The sequence below is a fragment of the Mytilus edulis genome, chromosome 2 (assembly GCF_963676685.1).
Source record: "Mytilus edulis chromosome 2, xbMytEdul2.2, whole genome shotgun sequence".
In the NCBI taxonomy this organism is placed as follows: Eukaryota; Metazoa; Mollusca; class Bivalvia; order Mytilida; family Mytilidae; genus Mytilus; species Mytilus edulis.
Genome location: NC_092345.1, coordinates 11,165,937 through 11,191,855, shown reverse-complemented (window position 1 = coordinate 11,191,855; position 25,919 = coordinate 11,165,937). Strand labels below are relative to the sequence as shown.

General features: G+C 34.2%; 1 protein-coding gene across 1 annotated transcript; it reads right to left on the bottom strand.

Annotated features, from left to right (window-relative positions):
* Nucleotides 1-8,730: 8,730 nt before the first annotated feature.
* On the bottom strand, nt 8,731-22,207 carry LOC139510438 (uncharacterized). Its single transcript, XM_071297020.1, has 3 exons — nt 22,083-22,207; nt 19,058-19,077; nt 8,731-9,671 (listed from the first exon to the last, which is right to left on the bottom strand). Exons 1-3 carry the CDS (start codon nt 22,205-22,207, stop codon nt 8,731-8,733), a joined length of 1,086 nt encoding a protein of 361 aa, XP_071153121.1.
* Nucleotides 22,208-25,919: the final 3,712 nt, after the last annotated feature.

The following is a 25,919-nucleotide window of genomic DNA, read 5'->3' as shown; positions in this document are numbered from 1 at the left end:
ACCACTGATTTTCAGTATTAAAGCAAAGACAACCACTGATTTTCAGTATTAAAGCAAAGACAACCACTGACTTTCAGTATTAAAGCAAAGACAACCAGTGACTTTCAGTATTAAAGCAAAGACAACCACTGACTTTCAGTATTAAAACAACGACAACCACTGACTTTTAGTATTAAAGCAAAGACAACTACTGACTTTCAGTGTTAAAGCAAAGACAACCACTGACTTTCAGTATAAAAGCAAAGACAACCACTGACTTTCAGTATTAAAACAACGACAACCACTGACTTTCAGTATTAAGACAAAAACAACCGCTGACCTTCAGTATTAAAGCAAAGACAACCACTGACTTTCAGTATTAAAGCAAAGACAACCACTGACTTTCAGGCCTCTGAAATGAGACAGACATTTACATAATGTGGTGAGGTTAACATGGTTGTTATGTATACTCTTTTATCTGACAGCTGTTTATCTTTCGCTTCTGAGGGAGCTGTCTACCGTTAGTTTTTATTATTAAATTTATTCCATTATTTCATTTTTTTTTCATGTTGGGGCATTTAATCCCCGACCTTACGATGTGAGTTTTACTCATTGTTGAAGGCCGTACGGTGGCTTATGTCTTGCTTATTACCAATGTTATTTCAACTGATCGGGCGGAGCTTACGTTTTGATTTGCATAGGGACAGTCTATTTGAAGATGTGTGTGATAAGGATGATTGCCGTTATAATTATTACTGATTTCTAATCACCTATCAGTGTCATCAAAGGAATTTACAAAACAATGACTGGACACATTTTATTGATGAGTTTATCATACAACACTTATCTATAGATGGACTGGTTTATTATGAGCGAACCGGTCAAACTCCGCCCAGTCAAGTGAAATAAATCGAGTAATACTACCACTTCATTTTGACTCTGGTGGATGGTTGTCTCATTGACATAATACAACATCTCCCCATTTTTGCATTGTGAGTGATCAAATCTCCCCAACATGGGACCGTGTTGCAACTAAACACAACATAAAACCAACTGTAATCAGTTGAAAAGATATATACCTCCGAATATTTATAACCAATAAAACAATAAGAACGAGCTGAATTACTAAGCTTAGACGCAATCCGGTAATTAAAAGTACAACGATGAGAAATGACGCGTAGATTTAAAGTGCAGCGATAGGACCTTTTTTCTATTATATACTGACTGGCTTTAGAAACCCAACACTCATTTTGTAGATTTTTTTCACCAACTAATGTTTGATCCTCATCCAACTACTATTCATGCTTATCACAATTCTTTCTCTTTTGAAAAAATCAACATCTGACTTACCTATGGTTATTAAACCTACCGGATTATTGAGATCGCACGAATTTCAGAAAGCGAAATTTCAAGCCAATAAAAGTTTTTTTTTCATTTTTTTCTTTGTGAAACAGTTCTGTCAATCCTTGGCCACACTTAAATCAGTTAAAAAATGTTGCATCACCATATTTCAAATTCTGAGGAATAAAAAACTGAATCAACACATTAGAATACTGCAAACAGAAAAACGTGAACGTGCTGCAACCAGACAATTTGACGTCAGAAACTCGTCTAATTGTCCTTTCGACAATGATACCGGTAGAAGGGATATGTTGCAGACCATCAATGACCAGATCAACATGTAGCGACAATGCAACGTCAATAGAATTTGATAACGCAACGTCATTTGCGAGACAGACCTACGGTCGCAACGTCAACTGCTTATCAAATTGCTGAACACCATTTTGCACAGATTTATGCCATAAATGTTTCCCATTAATTGAACTGCCAAAAAATCGACTGCAGAAAAACATTCAAAGCCTTAAAGTTTCAACCGCATAATTGCCAAAAGCCATTGTAATGGATGGAACAACGGTAAAATCATAAAGTGAAAAACAGAAACCAAAACGTGCCGAACAGAATCGGTTGACCTTTCTGATAATCATTTTGGCGTTTGTTACAGGCAGTCATTGCTTTTGACGGTTACACGTTCATTGGTAAGGGTAAAACCAGGGTTTTCGTGTATACCACAATATTTGAACCTTGAAAATGAGGTAATTTATTAAAAAAATTTGCCTGGCATTTTTTCAAACATTGAAGTAATGAACGAACTTTCTGTTCATAAGTTTGTTTACAAAAAAAATGAATATTTGAAAATGGGAATTACAAAGAATAATCTAGTGTTGCGTTTCTAAAGCCGGTCAGTATATATTCACTTGCCAATTCTGACAAAATATTCCATAAAGATCAAATATTTCTGTTTTGTAGCATTCTATTTTCGTAATTAACGTTTAGATCTTTATTGTATTATTTCTTGTGGATTGTATTTATTTAAAATTATAATAATAATTCAGAACCAGAACATTAAACATATTTATTTTTGTTATTATAACATCCCTCTTATTCGAAAGTCATTTGTTATGTTCAATGTATGGCACAAACTCATCAAGGGCTAATTCAAAAGGTCGTCTTCTAATAGTGGGAGAACAAAAGACGAATATCATGTGTCGCCTTTTATTCAGCGGATATTAAGCAAAGACAAATATTATGTTGTTGTGTAATGACTTAATTGTAAGTGTGTAAGTAATTTTTAATATTTAACTTTTTCCCTATTAATTTTCTGCATGCACTCTAATTTATTTAAAACCATGCGTAGATTGTTCTAAAGGGATAACAAAGTTTTACTACTAGATAGTAAGCAATCTATCAAATGTGCTTACTAGTGACATGGTGACTTATCAGACTGGGAAACTGTAAGAGCTTGATATATGGTTGAGACACGTATAAAAATGGTTGAAAACTTTTTATTGACCTATAAATATCTTTGATTATTTCTTGTATTGTTGCTGTATAATTGACGTAAGGGTCTTTTGTAGAGGATTTTGGTTATAATTGTTTTACTACAAACTGTTTCAGTACATAGATATAAGAAGATGTGGTGTGAGTGCCAATGAGACAACTCTCCATCCAAATAACAATTTTTAAAAAGTAAACCATTATAGGTCAATGTACGGCTCACACCGAACAACAAGCTATAAAGGGCCCCAAAATTACTAGTGTAAAACCATTCAAACGAGAAAACCAACGGTCTAATCTATATAAAATTTAAAAAACGAGAAACACGTATAAATTACATTAACAAACGACAACTACTGTACTTCAGATTACTGACTTAGAACAGGTGCAAACATGTGTAAACACAATAGGTTCATTGGCTACTCCTTCTTACAAAAGGGCCATTGGTAGATAGAATCTCTGATCATTACGTCTGGTGTTTGGTGTTCGTTTTACTCTCCTGTTCCTACAGGCAGATGTCTGTCCTAGATATCTTAAAGCAGGCAAATACAAATTCATTAAAAAAAATCAGTATAGAGTGAAGGAAGACACTCTGAGCTGAAAATTCTCATTAAGCATATTTCGTACAGCTTTTTGACACGTACATTGAAATTGCTTTTAATAACAACTTTGTTATTAATTTGACCATTCAGATGTTTGACGAGTGCCAATGATTTAAGTGGTACAACAGATGATATGAATGCCACTGCTGATTTTTTTTTTATGTTAACGATTATACTCGCTTCTTCTGTACACAAAAAATAATCCTAATATGTTTTATGCCTTTAATAACCAATGGATCTCTGGAACCGTCTGAGATATGTCATTTGCGATTTCGGTTTACCGAAAATATCGCACCAGATATATCCCACATCAGCACAAAACCACGTCAATACTATTTCAAGTCTGCACATACCTGCATCAATTATATTTCAATCAGACATTACATAATTTTTCTGCAAATCCCAAGTTTGTTTATCCCCAGGCATATATAGTCTAGTCAGATTTGACATGCATTTTGGTATTTTTTGGTTAAAACTAGTCAAGTGTTTGGGAATCACACGTCTGGCGTAAAGATTAAAAGCCTGTTATCATTGATAGATTTATACATGTATCAATATTATTGCTGTCATCATAAACCAAAATCTCACCAAATCATAAACCTAGAATATTCCCGGCATTTTAGAACTGTGGCCATTATTGAATATCCTTAGCCTGTAGAAGATGAAAATGCATATAAACTCAATTTTTTCTTATTGATATTACATCATGCATTTGATTTTCAATTCTAAGTTGTAGTGTGCTCAGTTTGAAAATAATTCTGTTTATCCGGCGTTATGGACCGTCTAAAACTTTTGGGAGTATTTTCGTTCTGTGTTGCAGGCCTAATTTGGGAATTTAAAATAAAGAAGAGCAATATAAGTGAAGTTCTTTTGCTTTCTGTGTTGTTTTTTCTGTGAATTAACTGTTTTTGTTTCATGGATGGATACTCCACGTCTTTTCTAGTCTATTAATCATAGATAAACAATAACGTAATAATACATAATCACTGTGACATTTACTTAGTAAAGAATAAAGAATATCAAATAAACAGAGAATGAATAATCTCAATTTAAGTGAAATTTTATATATCTGTCTTATTGTTTAAAAATAATAAAAGGGTGCATTGTATTTCAAACGAATGTCCCAGAACACTGATTAAATTGTGTAAAATAGAAAGAAAGGTTCACGAGTATTTAATGTTAAAAATTGTCATACGTTAATTCATTCTCATAACGTGAATATAAACTTGTTGTCAAGTGTGTTTCAACTATCAAATTTTGGTACATATTTGAGATATAGAAACATCCATTTAACGTAATCAAAAATATCTATGGCTCACAGATTCCGATCAACTTACGGAAGTATATCTTTGAAGGATTTGAAAAATATTTACAGTGGCCCTGAACGTGTGAATAGAATAGAACTAGCATGTCAAGAATCTAAACTAAATCGAAAGTTAGAAAAGAGAGAAAAGATGATAGAGGAAGTAAACAAAATGACATTTGAAAAGAGATATAGGAAAAGGCTTAACGACTATGTACCGGAATTTAAAACCTATTTACCAAAAGCTCCAGCTTTCAGGGAGGCAGATAACACACAAGTAGACGAGATTGTGGGGAGGTTATATAAAACACAAGAGAGACGACCAAGAAAGTCTGCCAAAAGTTGTGACAGTAAACAAAGTCGATCTAGCAACAAATTGACTTATTCGGAATCGGAATTGAACATGGTTTATGAACGATTACACCAAGCGGAAACACAGACTTTTCGTAATCGACAAGTTTTTCGCTGAGTGAAACATTTATTTTGTTGAATATTTATATTTTTTGCATTGAGGTGCAATAAAAGGAAAATGTATTCATATGCTTGTATTGATGTTTTAGAAAGGTGGGAAGATAACTAAGGGGTATCAGCACCATGACGGGGAAAAAATTGAGTAAAAAACAAACAACTCAGTCACAAAACACAAATGATTAAAAACTACAGATTGAAAAACTCAAACCAAAAGAATACCGGGGTAATCCCGAGTCCACTGGAAAGTAAACGCTGAATTAGGGAATAATTGAAGTTTTACCATTACTAAGTATTATTTGCTATTGTCTGTATTACGGTTGTGTCATTATCACACATTCATACGTCAACCAATACAGTCGTTGGAATGAGAAGTTATTTTCACTGGGTGTCATATCCCTGATAAATAGATACAGCGTTTAGAGACCATGGTACTGTAACGTTTAGTCTAACTTGGTTTTGTATGAGGTGTAATTGTTACTTTTAAAATAATGATTTTGCAGGACTGTTTTACCGAATAAATCATACACATTATATAGTTCACTACATTATCCAATCTTATATTATATGATAAACAAGCACCTGACGTGGTGATCGTTCTGTAGCGTAAAATGCGCGCGGTACATTTTGTATTCACAGTTGCCCCAAAGTAATTGTTTATTATGCTCTTATTGTTTCGCTAACAAGCGTGACGTCTTCTAGTATGAACAGAAACACTGATGTTCCAAACGTGCGGTTTTGTGGTAGGAACTACATAACAACATGTTATGCAATCAAGTAAAAGTGCTTCATCTATTTCACGCTTGGTAAATTAGTGAGCACTTTTCAATTTCATTTTTTCCATTACTAATGTTTCATACCAGTTAGAATTAAACAAAAGACATGGAACTCTTTGTTTGAGAAGGTAAACAAGCTAAAGCAATGGTGCTATGTGGACAAATTTGCCCGTTTTCAAGAGCTTATGTCGCACCGCGTCATCTCTACAATGGCTTCCATTTTTACAATGGTAAAAAATATCTGGCGTAATTACCATTTGGAAGATAAATATGACGAAGTAGAATTCTGACTGTGATTTAGTAGTGACCGCACGTGGCATGTACGTTCCACTCCAATCTTGACTATACTATGGCTAGATTTCCTGCTATTAAGACCGGTGGTTTTCTCCGGACACTCTGGCTTGGGTCGATATACATCAACAATCAATCGTATGGGTTAAATTAAAAATGAAATAGTTATTAAGTAATGAATGCACCCAAATATCACACATAATAAATCGATACGGGTTAGAGATAAAACCACCACCGAAAGGAGAACAATACACAAAGCAGATGATTTCCAATGTCAATTTTATTGACTTTTTTGTACCTTTTTTCAAAACTACTATCAGAAAATTCATGGATAACGCTACTAACTCTTAGTTTAAATCTTGTGAAATCATGCCTTATTAAGGTACTGGTTTGGTATCACTGCATGAGTGTAACAAGGTCTTGAAATAAAATTATACATTCCACAAAATGTTTTTGATTAAACCCCCGATTATCTTCTCGATATCTTCATCAAGGTTAATATGACTATATAACTAGAACGGCAAGGTTATGACTAAATCACTAGAACGGCAAGGTTATGACTATGTCACTAGAACGGCAAGGTTATGACTATATCACTAGAACGGCAAGGTTATGACTATATTACTAGAACGGCATTTAAAGAGGTGGAAGATACCAAAAGAACATTTAAAACAAACAAGTCCAGGAGGAACAAACAAGTCCAGGGGGGAACAAACAAGTCCAGGGGGGAACAAACAAGTCCAGGAGGAACAAACAAGTCCAGGAGGAACAAACAAGTCCAGGGGGAACAAACAAGTCCAGGGGAAACAAACAAGTCCAGGGGGAACAAACAAGTCCAAGCGGAACAAATTAAAAAACTACGTCAACCACGACAAAACCAATCAAAACTCAGTCCAGGGGGAACAAATTACAAAACTATGTCAACCATGACAAAACCAATCAAAACTCAATTCAGGGGAACAAATCACTAAACCATGTCAACCATGACAAAACGACGAAAATATTAACAATTCTACAAGACACTATATAGAAAATAAAAAAATCGTGGATATCAAGTAGTTTATTCTCGATATGTTATATCCATGGTATCTTGTGATATCTTGTGATATTTTGTGGTATCTTCTTAATAGTCTGATTTGGAGATGTCACAATTGATAAAAAGGGGACTAACATGTGGTATATAAGGACTAAAAATTGGTATATAGGGACTAAAAATTGGTATATAGGGACTAAAAAGTGGTATATAGGGACTAACATGTGGTATATAGGGACTAAAATGTGGTATATAGGGACTAACAAGTGGTATATAAGGACTAAAAAATGGTATATAGGGACTAAAAAGTGGTATATAGGGAATAACAAGTGGTATATAGGGACTAAAATGTGGTATATAGGGACTAACATGTGGTATATAGGGACTAATATGTGGTATGAAGGGACTTTCGTGTGCATAAAGAGACTTTCAAGTGGTATATAGGGACTTTCATGTGGTATATATAAGTACTTTCCCTTTTGAAATTCCCTTCCGGGGCACCTGATTTCACTCCCGGTTTTTAGTGGAGTTCGTGTTGTTTCTTAATTATTATTTATAACTGTCGATGTAAATGTCCTTTGGTTTCGTGAGTCTTTGTTTACTCCTTGGTTTTGATTGTTATTGTCTTCTCGGAGTTCAGTTTTTTTTTTGTGATTTTTCCTTTTTACAACAATTGAAACATGTCCTTGGTCATCTTTGACAGAGATATTCCAAAACGGAAAGGTCAACGGAACGGTCAACCAACTAATGATTGTTCCGAAAAACTTTCGAATGGGTGATTTTAACTTCCTACCCATAGAACTCTATTCTTCTTGTAAGCAGCAATCAAAAAAATCATAATAGGAAACGTACGCTTTAGAATATCATACAAATTGGGAGATTAGTACTCTATATGCAGACGCTGCTGGAATGTTGCTACATGGAAACAAAAAATCACAATTCGGAAGTTAATGTCGACCCAATTGTCATATTTTTTTTTTATCTCGATCGACCATCATTATTAATTTATAGATTTAAGTCAATGTTTAAAACATCAAATTTGGAACTTTTTTTAATGGAAATTGAAAGGAACAACCTACCACAATATATTATTTTCATTCTGGCAAGATACTTCATGGCAGACGCCGGATGAATTGCAGTGGTTTAACAATTTTGTTCATTCCAACCTCTCTATATATGGACAGGTTGTTAACATCAAGCAGTCAAAATTAAAGATCAATTGTCGTGATTTCTACCATCAGCTCCGCCATTTCCCCCTGCATTGTCGTTATTTCTTCCACCACCTCCGCCATTTCCCCCTGCATTGTCGTTATTTCTCCCACCACCTCCGCCATTTCCCCCTGCATTGTCGTTATTTCTTCCACCATCGCCGCCGTTTCCTCCTGCATCGCCGCCATTTCCTCCACCACCTCCGCCATTCCCCACTGCATTGTCGTTATTTCTTCAATCACCTCCGCCATTTCCTCTTCCACCGCCCCAATAACCTCCGTATCCTCCTCCACCATCACCGTTTCCTCCGCCACCGCCCCAATAACCTCCGTAACCTCCTCCACCGCCGCCGTTTCCTCCACCACCTCCGCCATTTCCCCCTGCATTGTCGTTATTTCTTCCATCACCTCCGCCATTTCCCCCTGCATTGTCGTTATTTCTTCCACCACCTCCGCCATTTCCCCCTGCATTGTCGTTATTTCTTCCACCACCTCCGCCATTTCCTCCTCCACCGCCCCAATAAGCTCCGTATCCTCCCCCACCACCGCCCGAATAACCTCCGTAACCTCCTCCACCGCCGCCGTTTCCTCCTGCACCGCCGCCATTTTCTCCACCACCTCCGCCATTTCCCCCTGCATTGTCGTTATTTCTTCCACCTCCTCCGCCATTTCCAACTGCATTGTCGTTATTTCTTCCATCACCTCCGCCGTTTCCCCCTGCATTGTCGTTATTTCTTCCACCACCTCCGCCATTCCCCCCTGCGTTGTCGTTATTTCTTCCACCATCTCCGCCATTTCCCCCTGCATTGTCGTTATTTCTTCCACCACTGCCGCCGTTTCTTCCTGCATCGCCGCCATTTTCTCCACCACCTCCACCATTTCCCCCTACATTGTCGTTATTTCTTCCACCACCTCCACCATTTCCTCTTCCACCGCCCCAATAACCTCCGTATCCTCCTCCACCACCGCCATTTCCTCCTCCACCGCCCCAATAACCTACGTAACCTCCTCCATCGCCGCCGTTTCCTCCTGCATTGCCGCCATTTCCTCCTCCACCGCCCCAATATCCTCCGTATCCTCCTCCACCACCTCCATACCCACTATAACTACCTTCACCATAGGTACAAGCAATAAGGGCTAACAGGGTAAAAAGAATAAAGGTTCTCATCTCTGTTCCTGAAAAATTAATCAACATAATAAATGACACACAAATAGATCAGATATAGCATATAGTACTAGTATCTTATGTTTTAATTCTTACTCAAACAATCTAACAATAAAGGTTATCAAAACATATTTTTCAACAAAAAAAAATACAAAATACAACTGTGAAAAACTAAAACAGTTAGAAACACAGTTAAACACAGTTTTTAAAATAAATTGGACCGTGTAAATACAGAGTATAAAATATCCAAAGCAATTTTCGAAATTCAATAAATCATCATGTTTTAGTAATAATATGATAAGGAATTGACAGATTTTCCATCTAAAAAGCTTTCAGACAATATTTAAAACCCGCCTCTCATCTGGTGTAAGTGTATACTCAACATCCTGGGCTGAAAGTCATTTTATACCATTTTTTAAATTCAACAATATAAGTGACCTTAATAATTATAGAGGAATTACTAGTGCAATCGAAAACTTTTTATAAGAATTTTAAGTTAACGACTGGACAGATTTCTTTATTCAAAAGCATGTTGACTGTTTGCATGTTTTGTTGACTTTCACTTTTGTGGTACCGTTATTCATACAGCAATTTAAACAAATAATCTACTTAAGATTGGAGCACGATCTTATATTAGTTCTATAATATGGTCAAAAGTCGGTATGAAATTAATACATCATGCGAAAAATATCAAAATCAAGTCAAATGTTTTTCTCTATTAAATACTGGCGTCAAACAAGGTTACGAATTTAGTCCTGATATTTTCAAGATATTTATAAATGATTTACTAGAGCTACTTGTCAATGAAAATAGGCCCTGTCATAATTTATGACAAAGATTCTAATTGTTTAATGTAGGCTGATGATATTGTTTTCTTATCTTGAAAGATCGGCAGGAGTTTCAAAGTAAATTGACATTGCCAAATTTTGCAAAAATTAGTGCCTCAACAAGAATTTTAATTTTCAAAATATCAGGTAGAGAAGTTCACATTTCAGAATATAAACCTGGAATGTGTTTCAAAAATACAAGTATCTGATTATATTAAAGCTCATTGAGCTCAGTTAGTTAGATCTTGTAATAAATATCGGAAAGATTTTTTTCACTAAATCTGAAGGTAGATTGGGGCCTTAATTTAAATCCATAATTTTTTTAAATAATTTGTAAAAATGTAGTTTGTGTCATGCTTTTTTTCAAAAATATAATAAAAAAAACCAGCTTTTTTACGCTACAGGTTGTGCTATATTATCAGATTTTAATAAGAATATGGAAAACCCTATTATGGGTAATTATAGGAAAACAACACCATAGAAATTTCAAATAGAATATCAGAAACATATATAATAATATGCTTTCAGATAATTATACTTTAAGGATGTACTAAGGTGAGATTTTGGAATTTGTGTCAGATGTTTGGACTCCTAAAGTGCTTTTCCATACGATACAAGGTAAAATAGTTTGCCCCATAACACCGATTCATCTTTTCATATAAGACTTAATAGCTCATGAAAGGTAATTTAACAAAATTTAAACAGATTCTTGATTTTCTTTTGATATGAGACCCAAATAATAGCAATGCAAATATAAGGTAAAAGTCCGAGTCAGCTTTTTCCTTGATTTATTCAATTTCAACTAAGTACATCCTTTATAAACGTTCCTGTGTCTGAGTTATTTCCCCTTATGTGGCAATGTTTAAAAAAATGTATCAAACATAATAATCTGTTTTTGTTAAAAACAGTTCAAAAATATGATAAAACACATTTTTTTCTATATCAACATAAAAAGTCTTACACATGAATTGCATACTATTCTCGAAATTTACACATCTCATTTAAGATCTAGACCGGTTGTTAACCGCAATTACAAAATCAAAGATGGAGAAAGACACCAAAGCTACCATAAAATCAAAACAAGTGTTAATGTATTTGATCACATCCTTTCCATACAAAATATATCTTTCGAAAAATTATATTCCGGTATACCCCTTGAGAAAAATTCACATAAAATTTAACAAATTTATACTTGGGATACACCAGAGAACAACAAATGTCGCAGTGCTATCTGAACGATTTCCAATTTTAAATGTATTTTTATACATTCAAAGGGTTGCTATTGGGCTAGAGAATAAAGGAAGTCATTTTCCTCTATTTTAACAATCCGTTATTCGATTTTAAGGATATGAATTTTAACATAGAAGCAATTTGGGTACTCCTCATAACAGAATCATGGACGAGTTGGTTGGAGGTCTATAAAAACCCATTATTTTATGATTCAGTATATGTTCAAAATTGAATTGATGGAACCATAAAGTGAAAAATGATACATCTACAAAATAAACACAGAATTGAATCTTTTATCTGGAACATACTAGTAGATAAACGTAGGTGAAAAAACTGTCAAAATAGGTTCAATTTGGGTACCCTCACGTTAAATAGAAAACTAAAAAAAATCAAATCTTACCTGTATTTTCCGAATCTGCTTTGTTTGGATCTGTACAGTTTCAGATTACTGATGATAACAGCTTCGTTATTTATGTAACAACCCGGAGACTGCTCCAGGCTTATGATTTAACTGACTAATGAAATTTAATTTAGTAACTTTAAACAGAAAAAAATATACGCACAATTTAAAAATGCCGAACCAGCTATATACCAACTGTTGCCAATAACTAAAGATGATAATCTATAATATGTAAAAATAAATATGCTGTCTTTGAATTCAAACTAGTTTCTAGTATGTACAGTCTCTTAAGGGAGTACCCAGCATCCTTTTTTCAAAAACAGATCTGGCTGGTTTAAAGTCATGAGAAACGAGTGACCGGTGAAAAATAATGTTATTCCAATTCTTGAACCAATGCATACAAACATAAACTTAGTCTTCTGTGCACGATTTTTTCAAAATTTTGGGTCCTCAATGCTCTTCAACTTTGTACTTGTTTGACTATACAACTATTTTGATCTGAGCGTCACTGATGAGTCTTATGCAGACGAAACGCGCGTCTGGCGTATTAAATTATAATCCTGGTACCTTTGATAACTCTTATTATTTTTTTCGCATAAATTTCATTTAATCGTGAATTTTTTTCAATCGGTCAGTGTTGTTGTGAAAATATGGCAGGAAATTAAAGTTCGTGTTTTGAAGCCGAAGTTTAACGATTGTCACCTGTTTGTCAATAATCAACAAAAAGCATGGATATTGAGAACGTGTTTAACATGTACACTCAGATAATAGTTTATTTTAAGGATATCCATGCGTATTGCAATCACTGGATTTTTACGAGATGGGTCATACTGTGGTCACATTGTATACGGAAAATATGTCGGGGAATTGCTTCCTTAAAAAGAAGCAATTAAAATAAAGTAAACTTCTTCTAAATATGAACAAATTAAAGAATTTTCTTCAGAAAAAAGTATATGTACATAAGTTTTATAATGAAAACTATCCATTGAGTTATAAATATACATATGCATTTTTATTTATTTTATTAATTTGAGGTTTCTTATTACTTTAATTAAAAAAAAAGACAAATAATTACTTTGACATGTTGACAAAAATATTAATGACATCCCGAAATTTTAACTACAGTATTTACAGGTTTAATATCATTTGATGTATAGCAGTTTGACAAACACTAATTTTGATCATTGAGATCCTCTTTACCTTTAGTATGTGTTTAACACGTTCAGCTGATTTTTAAAGGGTTAACTCCGTTTTATTTTCTGTAACCGTAAAGAAGTGTCACCCTTTTCGAATGTTAACAAAATTGTCTCCCTTTTGCATTTTTTTTTACTTGCACACATTTATAAAAAGAGATGTGCATATGCGTTACTTTAAACAGATTTTCAATACTAAATCAAACAAGACGAATAGAAATATTAACAATACATGTGTAAGGGGCATTACTTTTAATTCCTAGACAATAAGCTAACGCCTAGACAGTTATAATATTTTTATTTTGTACTAGCTTTAGAAACAGGAATTACGACAAGCCGAGTCCAGTTAATTCCTGTTTCCTAGCAAGTTCAGATAGAAAGTTAAAAAAAAACAGACAGAAGGGAGAGGGGGTGTCGTTTTCAGGCAAAGTACTTATTTGTTATATTTCACAAAATTATATACATGTAATCTAGTAACTAATATGTACATGTAACCCCTTTGCCGTAGGAATTAATCATCTAATTTGGTCATTCTATCGAGCATGCTTTCAGTTTTATCTGATAAATCATACTGTAACACATTTATATTTATGTGTACCATCTGTTTTTATTATACTGGTATTCCCTAGATAAGGAGATGACCATTTGCTATTTGTAAATTAGGCAATGGGCTATACAGAGAGACACATAGTGAAAACTCATGTCACTACATATCTCAACTATGGCTCCTAAGAACATGCAAAGTGCAAAGTATATATTGGCTACTTAATATACAATACACGTCAAATAAAGTTTCGTCTCAGCTTCTAGTAAAAGTTTTTTCAACTACTCCGTCTGCTCTTTTAACTAGTTCCATTACTACAATAGAAAAAACTTGTTATTAACTTTTGTAATACAGCAAATGGAATATAATTGGACTGATTGGATAAACTCAATACATTTGTACACTACACATCCACACAATCTTTTCAAACAGAAGTGTTCTTATTAATTTAACTCTCCTTTGAATAATATGATTGCAGATTTATGTGCAGCAACTCATATAGATCCTTCTTCTGTAATGAAAAAGGAAAACTTGCTAGATATACTGACTGGAACTTCGATAAAACGGTTGAAGATGTAAATTTTCTCCTTGACTGCATTTCTGCACTTCATTTACCTTGGTGATATTTTTACTTTAAATAATCACAGGAAAATAAATCTAATGTTAACAGCAATAATTGTTCTTTTCTCGATTTGGATGTTTCAGTTTCATACTTGGAATTTCAACTATATACAAATATTTCCGACAAAAGAAACGATTTTTTTAACTGTTGTTAATTTTCCTTTTGGGGCAATGACTTTTCTTTTGTCTCTTCTTATATGTTGCGTATACTTTCCACGTCGTTTGCTCTGCCCCTTTCAATAAAGACGTTTTAATTCCAATGAACGTACTCTATGTATAATTTGTCAATCATTTAGTAAGGGATTTCGTTACCACATATTACTTAAAACTTTTACTAAATTCTTTCATAGATACAGAGATTTGGTTTTGAAAATTCGCTGTACTGTAGAATTCTTCTCAAAAACTTAAAAATAGTCTTACTTATATTTTGGCTTTGCACAAAGCCGTTCTTTTCTCGGACTGTTTATGACGTCTTTCGCGAAATCCGATAAATGTGTTCTTATTTATCTTTAGTCTACAGAAAATGATTTATATTTATTTATCAGTTTGTAATTGCGAGTACTCTTAGATTGGTACTTTGTGTCTTTTGTTATTATGTTACTAATGTTTGTTTGTGATTCGTACAAAACTTTAAAGTTTGTCCGTTTTCAACATATTTTTACCTATACCTAGCGATGTTTTCCAGTACATGATCCTTCTTGGTCCTCTATTCTACAATCTAATACTTCCCCCATTATTTTGTAGTTGGCGTCACTTTTTTTTATTGTGATATCTGAATTGAAATCTGTATATGTAATGTTTTGGTCTTCTTGTATGTGTCTTATCTGTTCTTAAAAGTGTTTAAAGTTGAGGCTGTTACAATTGTGTCTGTTATGCTGTTCCATTGTTTGACTACTCTCAGTACAAACGACTTCTTCCTTAGTGATGATTTGGTACTGGAGATAAAGTGTTAACGAGCTTCTTTTACATATCTTATGTTGTCCTGTTGTACCCAGTTTTACAGGTAGGAGGGTGGTTTGACGCTCACAAACATGTTTAAACCCACCAAATTCTTCATGTGCTTGTTCCAAGTCAAGAGCCTGTAATTCAGTGGTTGTTGGCTGTCATAATTGTTTTTCGTTGTTTGTTTTGACATAATTGAGTATGTTGGTTTTCTAGTTAACATTGTTTAACGTTTTCTTTATTATAGCTAACTATACTGTATGGGTTTTGCTCATTGTTGTAGGCCGTATTGTGATCTGTAGTTGCTAACATCCACGTCATATAATATTCATGTTCTATAAAATAAGAAGATGTGGTATGATTGCCAATAAGACAACTCTCTATCAGAGACCAAATGAAATAGACGTTAAAAACTTTAGGTCACCTTCAATAATAAGCAAATCTTTATTGCATAGTAAGCTAGAAAAGACCCAAAATGACAAAAAAACCAATCCAAACGATAAAAATAACTGCCTGATTCATGTACAAAACAATAAACGAAAAACAAATATGATATACAGAAACAAACGACAACCATTCAATTACAGGCTTCTGACTTGGTTCTGGCACATACAAATTGTAGCGGGTTGCTGGCAACAAAACCTGGATTGTAGTTTAACAGTACAACAAAATAACAAATTATAAAAATCAGTGGACAAGGGTTTACTCATCAGATCGATACAAACCACATAAAAACCCTAACAAAAACCTAAAGAACAGATCTGAGAGTACTCGCAGCTACTAAAAGCTAGTTCAAACTAATAGTGTTTATGCATAGGTATACTAATCGCAGTCAGGTCACATAATGCTTATCAAAAACCATTTATCTAAACATTAAAATTATATGAAAAGTACATGTAGCATTAAATGAATGACTCGATGGTTTTTTTGGGGTTTTTTTTTTTGGCTTGCAAATTTTGTATTATTTCGAAAATGTGTGTCATGTATTTTTACAGAGATCGAGTTAACTTTTTCTATGATTATAAATTTTGACCAAAAACAAACCAATAATACAGTATTTTTCATGAGATAGGAATTTTTGATATCGACAAATGTGAAAACTTTTTGTACTTTTCATCAATGAAAAAAAAGTGTTTTTTGGAGACACAAAAACGCAAAACAATCGCTCTTTTCTATGTTAAAAACTAACAAATGGAATCTGAAATTACCTCACGTAACTTGCACTGAACCAAACGTACTTGTGTTCAATATTTATTGTTGTGCGATTTGCTTATTTTTCTAATTATCAAAAAGGACTATTCTTATAATATGTTGCTTTTAACCTTTTTACCCTTTCACAACAGTAAGTTTTGTTTTGTGCTCAACCACCGATATTTTATTTATATTGTCCAACATGTATGTGTTGACTGAATACACTTTGGGTGCCCCTCAGTTGGAGTATATTGATCATGTAACACAATGTTTATATATATCCTGTATATGTACCGAGATATCTGTTCGTGAATTATAGCGTATAATTTTTAGAGTTGTCTCTCAATGTCCACATTTTGACTTCTGAGATTTTTCGCACAATATTTGAACGTTTTCCACAGATTAAAAACGAGAAAACAGATCTATTAAATGATTTTAACACTGAGAAAACATGATGTTCCAAACTGGGTTTTTAATAATACTTCAATTATCTGCGCTGAATCTTTTTTTCCTACACGGGTGAAACACGGATTCCGAGATATACCATTAGATCTAGGATGAGAAGATAAATTTTCTGAACTATCAATATTATAATATTGAATTTACAGATTACGTATACCAAAGCTTTGTGAGATGTCAGATGTTTTTCTCAAGCTTTTTGTCGAGGGAAGATTAATAACGTCAGTGAAATTTTCTGAAAAAAATTAACACTTTTATAAAGTATGTTAACAGCCATGTCTTTGGTTTAATAATTGCAACAGCTTCACAAAGTTTTCATCTTGTTCCACATTTTCTTCCATTTTTCTCAATATAATACACTGAAAAACATCACTATTTTCAGTAATAGAATTTGAACTACTAGATTATGATATTAGTTGAGTCACTTTTGATGCAAAGTAACTTTTGATATTAGTAGGATTTAGCCATTCCTCCATCTTAAACCTTCATTCTCTATTTTCATCGCATGTTTTTCTTAGTTCATCTGTCGTGGAAGATCTATAAAATAGTTATCGTGGCACTGTCGTGCTAAATGTCAAAAAAAATGTTTCGAGTGGTCATATCAGCTACGACATGTCCACGATGGTTCAACGATGGGTAAACGACAGAAAAAAATAATTGTAAATGTACGGTCGTGGGTTTGTCGCAAGTCGGTCGTGCGACAGTCGAGCGACAGTAGTACGACAATCGTGAGCTGTTTGTGCCTATTGTTCAGGTTTTCATGTCATTGGATGAGCGAGTTACTGTCGTGTCACTGTCGTACCACTGTCGTACGACTGTCGCACAACAGTCGTGGGTCACTCGCGCGTTTGACTCCCAACTACGAGTATATAAAAAAGGCCCGATTTATTGCGTGCCATTTGCCATTTGCTTCTAATATTGCATCAGTGTACTATACTGCCAAAACATCAGGCACCGTTCGGTCCATGACATTACCAACCAACGTCGTGGGCTTCGCTGGTTCCTATGCTGTTCACGGGCTCGAATCAACCCTAAGGACCATATTTTGCTCTTGTTGGAGTCCGTCAAGGCGTCTATCAAGCAGGGCCAAGCGTAATCGTTCTGGTGGAATAGCCATCCTCTTTAAACGGCAGATGGTATGTTTTTCCAAACATTCATTCCGCCGAGTTGTATTCTTTTTAATAAAACTAAACCATTGTCGTACAACAAACAATCAATGTTGTGCGAGCATCGTACGAAATTTGGAATTCGTGAGACAATCGTACGACTGTATTACGAGTGTCTTGCGACAGTCGTGAGATTGTGGTACGACAGTCGTGTAACAGTCGTATGATTGTTTTACTTAAAAAAATTATTGAGGTACCCACGATAATTTGTTTATCGTACGACAGTCGCACGACTGTGGTAAGACACTCTAACGACAGCCACAAGACAGTAACACGATAAAAAATCGTAGAGCAAAAAAGGTGCATGTCCAATTTTCGTCTCACGACACACGACAGCGCCACGATGCTCAAAATATCGTGTGTCTGTCATGCGACTATTGTACGACGATCACAGATGATCCGCGATTTGACCAAATTTCATGTCGTGGGTTCGTTGTGACCAGGGTTTTAGAGCCAAACTTTTATTTTGAATAATACTTTTTATATCTGACTGTGTAGCTGCACTCACCGTTTGTATCAAATTTATGTATGTATCCTGAACAGTTTCAGTTATAGATTCATATACTTTAACTACAGTATCTAATCCAGATTTGTTTGTTCTTTATGAATGATTTCTAACAAGATTATGATTTTCCAGATTTTTTGCTCAAGCTAAAGTTTTGTTACAGGAAATTTCGGGACAACAGAAAACGTTTACATTTTGACTATCACATGAACTGGTTGGTTCATTATCTGGAGTAGTTGAAGGTTCACTTGCTGAGAGTTTAATATTTATAGACGTAAGTGCTGTGTATGATTATAAACCTTCCCGCCTGTTTTACTACCTGTTTTAGGGTTCATGGACCTGAAACATCAAAAATATTCTTTCAACAAAAATAATTATAAATAATGATCATTCTGAGTGTTTTTTAGAAATCGTCACATCTGCCATAAATCATAGCTTGATTACAGCCACCTATATCAATCAATCCAAGGGAGAAATCCAGACATAAATCTAACTTCCAAGTCCGATAGTATCCTTAACGTCAAGTTCACTAGAATATATCAGATGCAAGTAAAGGCTGAGATGTGAGTGACATGACATCTGTATTAGCTGTATTTTAACCATTAAATTTGTCACACAAGAAAATTTTGTTATGTGCTAAACGTCCGATAATTCCTTTTTATTGTCTCACAGATACGTGTAGACAAGATACATTTTGGAAGCCCCAAGTCGACTGGTATAGGGTTTATTTTCTTTGTGAATTATGTTGTAGAGTTATCTTTCGTTGTTCATATCTTGTACTTTTGTAAGTCTGAATCGCAGATTTTTCGCACAATTTTTGAACGGTTCAGATAAGATAAAAACGGCAAAATAAATCCATAAAATCATATTAACACAAATGAAAACATAAAATGTAAAACCTGGGGTTTAAATAATATTTCAATCAACTGAACGGAATCGTATATCGTTCCATTACCGGAAAACGATTCTGAGATATATACCTATATATCTAGGATGAGAAGGTAATTTTTCTGAACTCTCAAGATTACTACATAAAAATGGAATGTTACTACATAAAAATGGAATGTTCACATTTGAGAAATTAAAATCATCTCTTTTATCTTAAAGTTTTTGTCTAAATTGACCCTCAATGTCAATATAAGATGTAAGTCAAGATATGAGGCAGACTTAACTCTACTTGTTGCATCCTTTATTTCAAGTTCGATGGGATATATTTGTTCAATATAGTCACCAAACTTGAATTTTGTAGTAAGTGAAAATCATCTGTATAGTGGAACGTGAAGTTAATGGATGATGCTAGCTTTTTTCATTTATTCTTCCTAATAAGCTCATGATTGAGGTCGTCCTCATTAGAAAAAAGGAACAGGTCGGCAAGAAGAGGAGAACAGTTCGTTCCAATGGGAAATTTAATGTTTGTGGAAAAACGAATCCACAAAACGTAACAAATAGGTTGTCAATCACGAAATCAATCATCTTGATAATGTAAGTGTTTTTTGTATGAATCAGTGGGTTTTACAAAATCTGATTTGTTTCTACCTAAAACAAAGTAGTATATCTTTCTAAGTTGTTCTTTTTTATTAAACAGTCACACCAATTCTTTTAAGTTGTCTTTAAGTTTCGAATGGGAAAAACTTGTGTAAAGAGTAAAACTTTTTTCCTTAATTGAAATTCAAAACAAAATGTATTATGGTCATCGCGGAAGTTCATGTGTTTCCACGGTATTCATGATATATCGGATGAAAACTAATTCAAAGAAACAGATATGAACAGAAAGTTACAAAAAGTTACAGAAAGAGTTTTGTGTACTGTTGTTTGTCTTTTTGTCTTTTTCTATTTCGTATTGACGTTGTCAAGTTATTTTCGACTTATGAGTGTGAATGTTTCTTTAGTATCTTTCGCCCTCTCGTTCGGTATTCAAGAGCTTGCATCTGCTACTTTGCTACTCGGACAGTATAAAACGTCACCAGTGTCTGAGCAGAAAGTTGATGAACCAGGATTATGTCAAAGAACGTCTCGTCCTTTTCCTAAAAAAAGTTCATTGAAAGATACCAAGACCTTGTTGATAAATATTTCGTATCAACTTCACACTTAGTAATTGATGGTGTTGAAGAAAAGAAGCTAGGCACAGTTGTTGTATATCATCTTAATTACGTTTTATAGTGTTCTTTTAATTTGTTTTTGTACATTTTTAACCTTTACTGTTTAGTTCATTTTTGGTAATATACTTTTGGATTGGCTCGGTATTTTTACATCCGCCATTGTGTAATTGTGCTATGGTCTTTTTGGTATTCTTGTCTTTCATTTTTGCTTATGCTCTGTGTCTATAGGGTGTCTATATATGCCATTTTATTTTTCTTTGATGAAGTAGTTATTTGATTTTAGAGTGATAAAGATCATAACACCATGTTGACTGCTGTACCCCAATTTTTAACAATTGAACCTATTATAAAATTGAGAATGGAATTTCTGTTTGTTTTGATCACACATTAATATTGTTGTCAGTATAATGAAATCTTATGTGACTGTGATTATTACTTACAGATGATGGTATTCTGCTTTTCTGCTGTCATATAAAAAAGGAGATGTGGTATGGTTGCCAATGAGACAACTCTCCACAAGAAACCAAAATGACACAGAAATTAACAACTATAGGTCACCATACGGCCTTCAACAATGAGCAAAGCCCATACCACATAGTCAGCTATAAAAGGCCCCGAAATGACAATGTAAAACAATTCAAACGAGAAAACTAACGGCCTTATTTGATCTTATTTATGTACAAAAAATTAACGAAAAACAAATATGTAACACATAAACAAACGACAACCACTGAATTACAGGCTCCTGACATGGGACAGGCACATACATACAGAATGTGTCGGGGTTAAACATGTTAGCGGGATCCCAACCCTCCCCTAACCTGGGACAGTGGTATAACAGTACCACATTGACACGAACTATAAATATCAGTAGAAGTCGGCTTAACTCATCAGATGGACAAAAATACATGTGGACGTTGCAGGGTACTTGTGCATCCCAACAACAAAAAACACTAGGTACAGATCTGAGATTACTCGCAGTTAACTGACAGCTAGTTCAAAGCCACTAACAACTAATAAAAAAAATCATGCATCTAAGGCTAAATTATCAATTCGTACACATCCAACTTGCAATGGATTTAGTGTAAAGACTATTGACTGCTCATCTTTCCTCATCTGTGAATCTCTGTCGCTCTCTGCCGTTGCTTTAATGTCTTCAGATGGTTCCAACCTTCACAAGATGTTTCGACCCTGTACCACTACATCATCTGGTTGGCAGGTTAGTAGAGGTGGCAAAACCTCTACTCATCAGCACTCGGCTTCCAGCTCAGATCATATTGGCGATGCCATAACCAGCAAGATGAAAGTTCTGCTGCTTCCCCTAACTGTCTTACTGCTGTCTTCCTTGCCTTTCCTGAAGCATTCTCCATACTAACTGTGAAGGAAATTCTCAGCAACCTACTTCTACTGGGAATAGCCACGCTTTCAAACCTCTCTCTCTACATGTTGTCATCAGCTGTGTATTTTTTGTTCTCCCGCTGATATTACTCTTCACATCTCTCTTCCAAAGGAACTGTTAGTTCTATTGCTACTATCATCTTTGATTTCTGTGACCAAACTACAATGTCTGGGCGTAGGGTTGTCTGTACACATTCAGAAAACACAAGCTTCTTGCCAATGTCAGCCCTCATGTTCCATTCACTGCCCTTGTCCAAGACGGAGTGCTGTTGTGACTTTGTTGCATGACCAGTATCTCTACTGCTTTTGCCCTTCTTTGTTCTTCTTCTACTTGTCTTATTTCTGACTGCACCATGCTGCTCTTCTCTTTTGGTGTTCACTTTGAACACTATTGGAAATGTGTCATTCCTAAGCCCTGCCTACCAGTACAGGTAATGCCCCCTATGTCTTTGTGATGAAGAATACTTTCTGATTGATCTACTGCAGTTTTCGCTGACCATTTGTGCCTAGTGTATGTCTGGATTACAGCCTGACTGATCTTGCTATCCTTTGAGTCTTTAAGAGTCATAACAAGTCTGCTCTTTGATACCTTGTATTCCTCTAAAGTTGGCTGTAAAACTTAGCGGTACTCAGAGCCATCTTCTGAGGTGACTGTTTATCATTCTTTCAGTGGATTCGACTGTTGTTGTTGTCATTTCATAGATCACGAGAAGCCATGTCAGTCTTGGTAGCAACCCATGTTGGTATATCCAAACCTTTAACTTCCAAGGCATTCTACTCTTTTCTACCTTCTTAAGCCATTTTGCAACCTGTGTTCGTAGTCATACAATTGAAAGGTTTAGCTAGCTATAAAACCAGGTTTAATCTTCCATTTTCTACATAAGGAAATGTCTGTACCAAGTCAGGAATATTACAGTTGTTTTCCATTCGTTTGATGTGTTTGAGCTTTTGATTTTGCCATTTGATAAGGACTTTACGATTGAACTTTCCTTGGAGTTCGGTATTTTTGTTATTTTACTTTTTACTAGATACAACTCAGCGCCTTATATCAAGAGGCCTTAATTTGTAGTTGCTGCTAAATGTGTTAGAAAAAAAGAAAAATCAAATCCCTGAGGAGGCAGACAAGAAGCGGGAATGGAAAAGGGTACTGTACATGAATGGGAGATGATTGTTGTATGACCTTTGAGGCACTTTTTTAAATATGTTTCACGAAATGCATTCTTTGTGATTCACATTAATTGAAATGCTTTCTCTGTGATTCATGTTAATTGAAATGCATTCCCTGTGATTAAAATTAATTGAAATGCAGTCTATGGGCCCTAAAATTAAGAATAAAAGATTTTTGTTTTTGTAATACAATTATGATGATACATGTAGTTAATGCAATTCTATTAGGGGGAACAATTTGTATCCCTAGGTATGTTTATCCTTAGTTTAATTTACTGTTATCTTTTTTAATCTTGGTTGTAACTGTTGATTTCAATTTTATTGTACGCATTGGTAATTTTTCAATATCAAATAGTATTTACATTTTAACATAGTTTGTTAAGGCTTTTATGTCTCTTTTTTATAAGCTTCTTATCACTGCTTTCATATCATCTGGACAAAAAAAAACAATAATTATTTTGATGTTGATTTGTTTTATAATCCTGATGTCTCACACTAGAGAACAAATGCATGAGAAAAGTTCACACTGCACTGCCTGTTAATGATTGATTGTCGAAACTAGTTTTAAATGGATGTCTTCCATCATTTAACTTCTAAGTCCTGCACTAGATTAATTTCACCCTCAGTCCTTAAATATCTTAGCAGAAATAGTCCGTTTGGATCACCAGTACAATGTACATTGACTATTCAAATATAAAGCATTGTAATATAATTTCAGCTTCATTCAGCATTTGGTAACATGTTTTTATGATTTACAAAATTTCCTTAATAAAAACCATTTGAAAAATAGCAATGTTTACAAATTATGATATATAAATTACTGCCCAGGAAAGCTGATAACTGAGAAAAAATAACTTCATCATACAAAATTTGATGACCATAGATTCTACCATAGTATTGAGCACTATAAGAAATAATTCATCCAAAATTAGTTGAACCTAAGACTACTTTAACACATAGTCTCAGGATGAACAATGATTCCACCATAGTATTGAGCGATATAAAAGATTTTTCAAACTGAGAAAATACGATTTTCAAAAATCCAAAATGCAAGGCTTGCATTTGAACTTTTACTGTCTGCTGTGAAATATGATTAATTATATTGTGTGTGATAGTTGTTAAGCTGGTTTCTCTGAATTATTTTTTATTCTTTGTTATATCTAAGTAGGTAAATCATAATTCTGTTTTCTAATAACATGCAAAATATAAATTATTTCAGTGTCATTTTAGGGGACGACCATTTGATATTCTGGGGTAGGATTTTGAAAATAAGTGACCTGACTTACAATGTATTGAAAATAAATAACTCAGCAGGTCTTTTTAACCATTTTATAAATGCTATTTTAAAGTATGACATGGCACCAGATTCTTTCAAAATTCATCTTATTTTCAATTTTTTCGGGAAAAACATCCCAAATCTGTCAATAACACAACGTATAAATATTGTGAATATCAATGTACTTGAAATGTCTGAAAATGGGTTTCATTTAACTTCAGGTATATTCACGTCTCAAGAACCTAACCTTTATTACAGGGTCGTAACTACATTATGGCAAATGCCTTATGTTGGAAATTTTAAAAACAAAAGCTTTGTCTTCATATCAAATTGTTTTTTACGGCGAGTGTCTTGCAAGAAGCAAAGGATGTTCACCCTCTGAAATAGCCCCCGTTTTTCGGGATCAATGTTTCTCATTTATTTTAAGTTTTCAGTGTTAGTTGTTTATTGTTTGTCATTGTGTGTTTTATCTGTTCCCGGATTTGTCTTTTGTTCATTGATTGCTCTTCTTTATTCTCTTAATGTTGCATTCTAAGTTGTCTGTTTATTTAACGCATCAATGTAAAAATATCGCAAATTGATGAGACTGTCATTAAAGTGAGAGGGTTAGCGCTATAGAACCAGGTTTAATCCACCATTTTCTACATTTGAAAATGCCTGTACCAAGTCAGGAATATGACAGTTCTTGTCCATTCGTTTTTGATGCGTTTTGTTATTTGATTTTGCCATGTCATTATGGACTTTCCCAATTGATCTTCCTCTAAGTTCAGTATTTTTGTGATTTTACTTTTTTCCAGCTATAATATAGTAATTTTGTTTTAAACCTGAATTTTATTTATTTAAGGACTAAGGACTTTTTATCTAATTTTACAAACTACTTTAAATTGTATCCCATTTAGGAACTACATCACGTTGTAATTGACATGTGTTATAAAAACTTACTTGACATAGTTATATCAATGATAATAAGCTTAACTTAATTTGAAAAAAAAACACATAAATGACAGGTATAAAAGACTTTCTGCAAGAAGAAACACAAAAAACAAAACCAACCAAAACAAAACCAGCAGCCACATACTTAAACTTAACTATGTGAATTACATTTTTGCTTTATCCACATATTAGTCTTTTGATGTTGTATCTAAACGTCTTACACTGAATCTATATATTTTGCTTTGAGACCAAAATATTGTTGAAAAAATAATAAAAGCTCCACTCGGCGAATTTCTTTGTCATTACTT

What these genes read in the sequence shown, in the direction of transcription:
- LOC139510438 (XM_071297020.1), bottom strand. Translation starts at nt 22,207, where the DNA reads ATGGAGAATGCTTCAGGAAAGGCAAGGAAGACAGCAGTAAGACAGTTA. An exon ending in TGGAAGCCGAGTGCTGATGA is followed by an intron (nt 19,078 to 22,082) that starts GTAGAGGTTTTG and finishes TTGATGTTTCAG; the next exon opens with GTCCATGAACCCTAAAACAG. An exon ending in GTCCATGAACCCTAAAACAG is followed by an intron (nt 9,672 to 19,057) that starts GTAGTAAAACAG and finishes TTAATTTTTCAG; the next exon opens with GAACAGAGATGAGAACCTTT.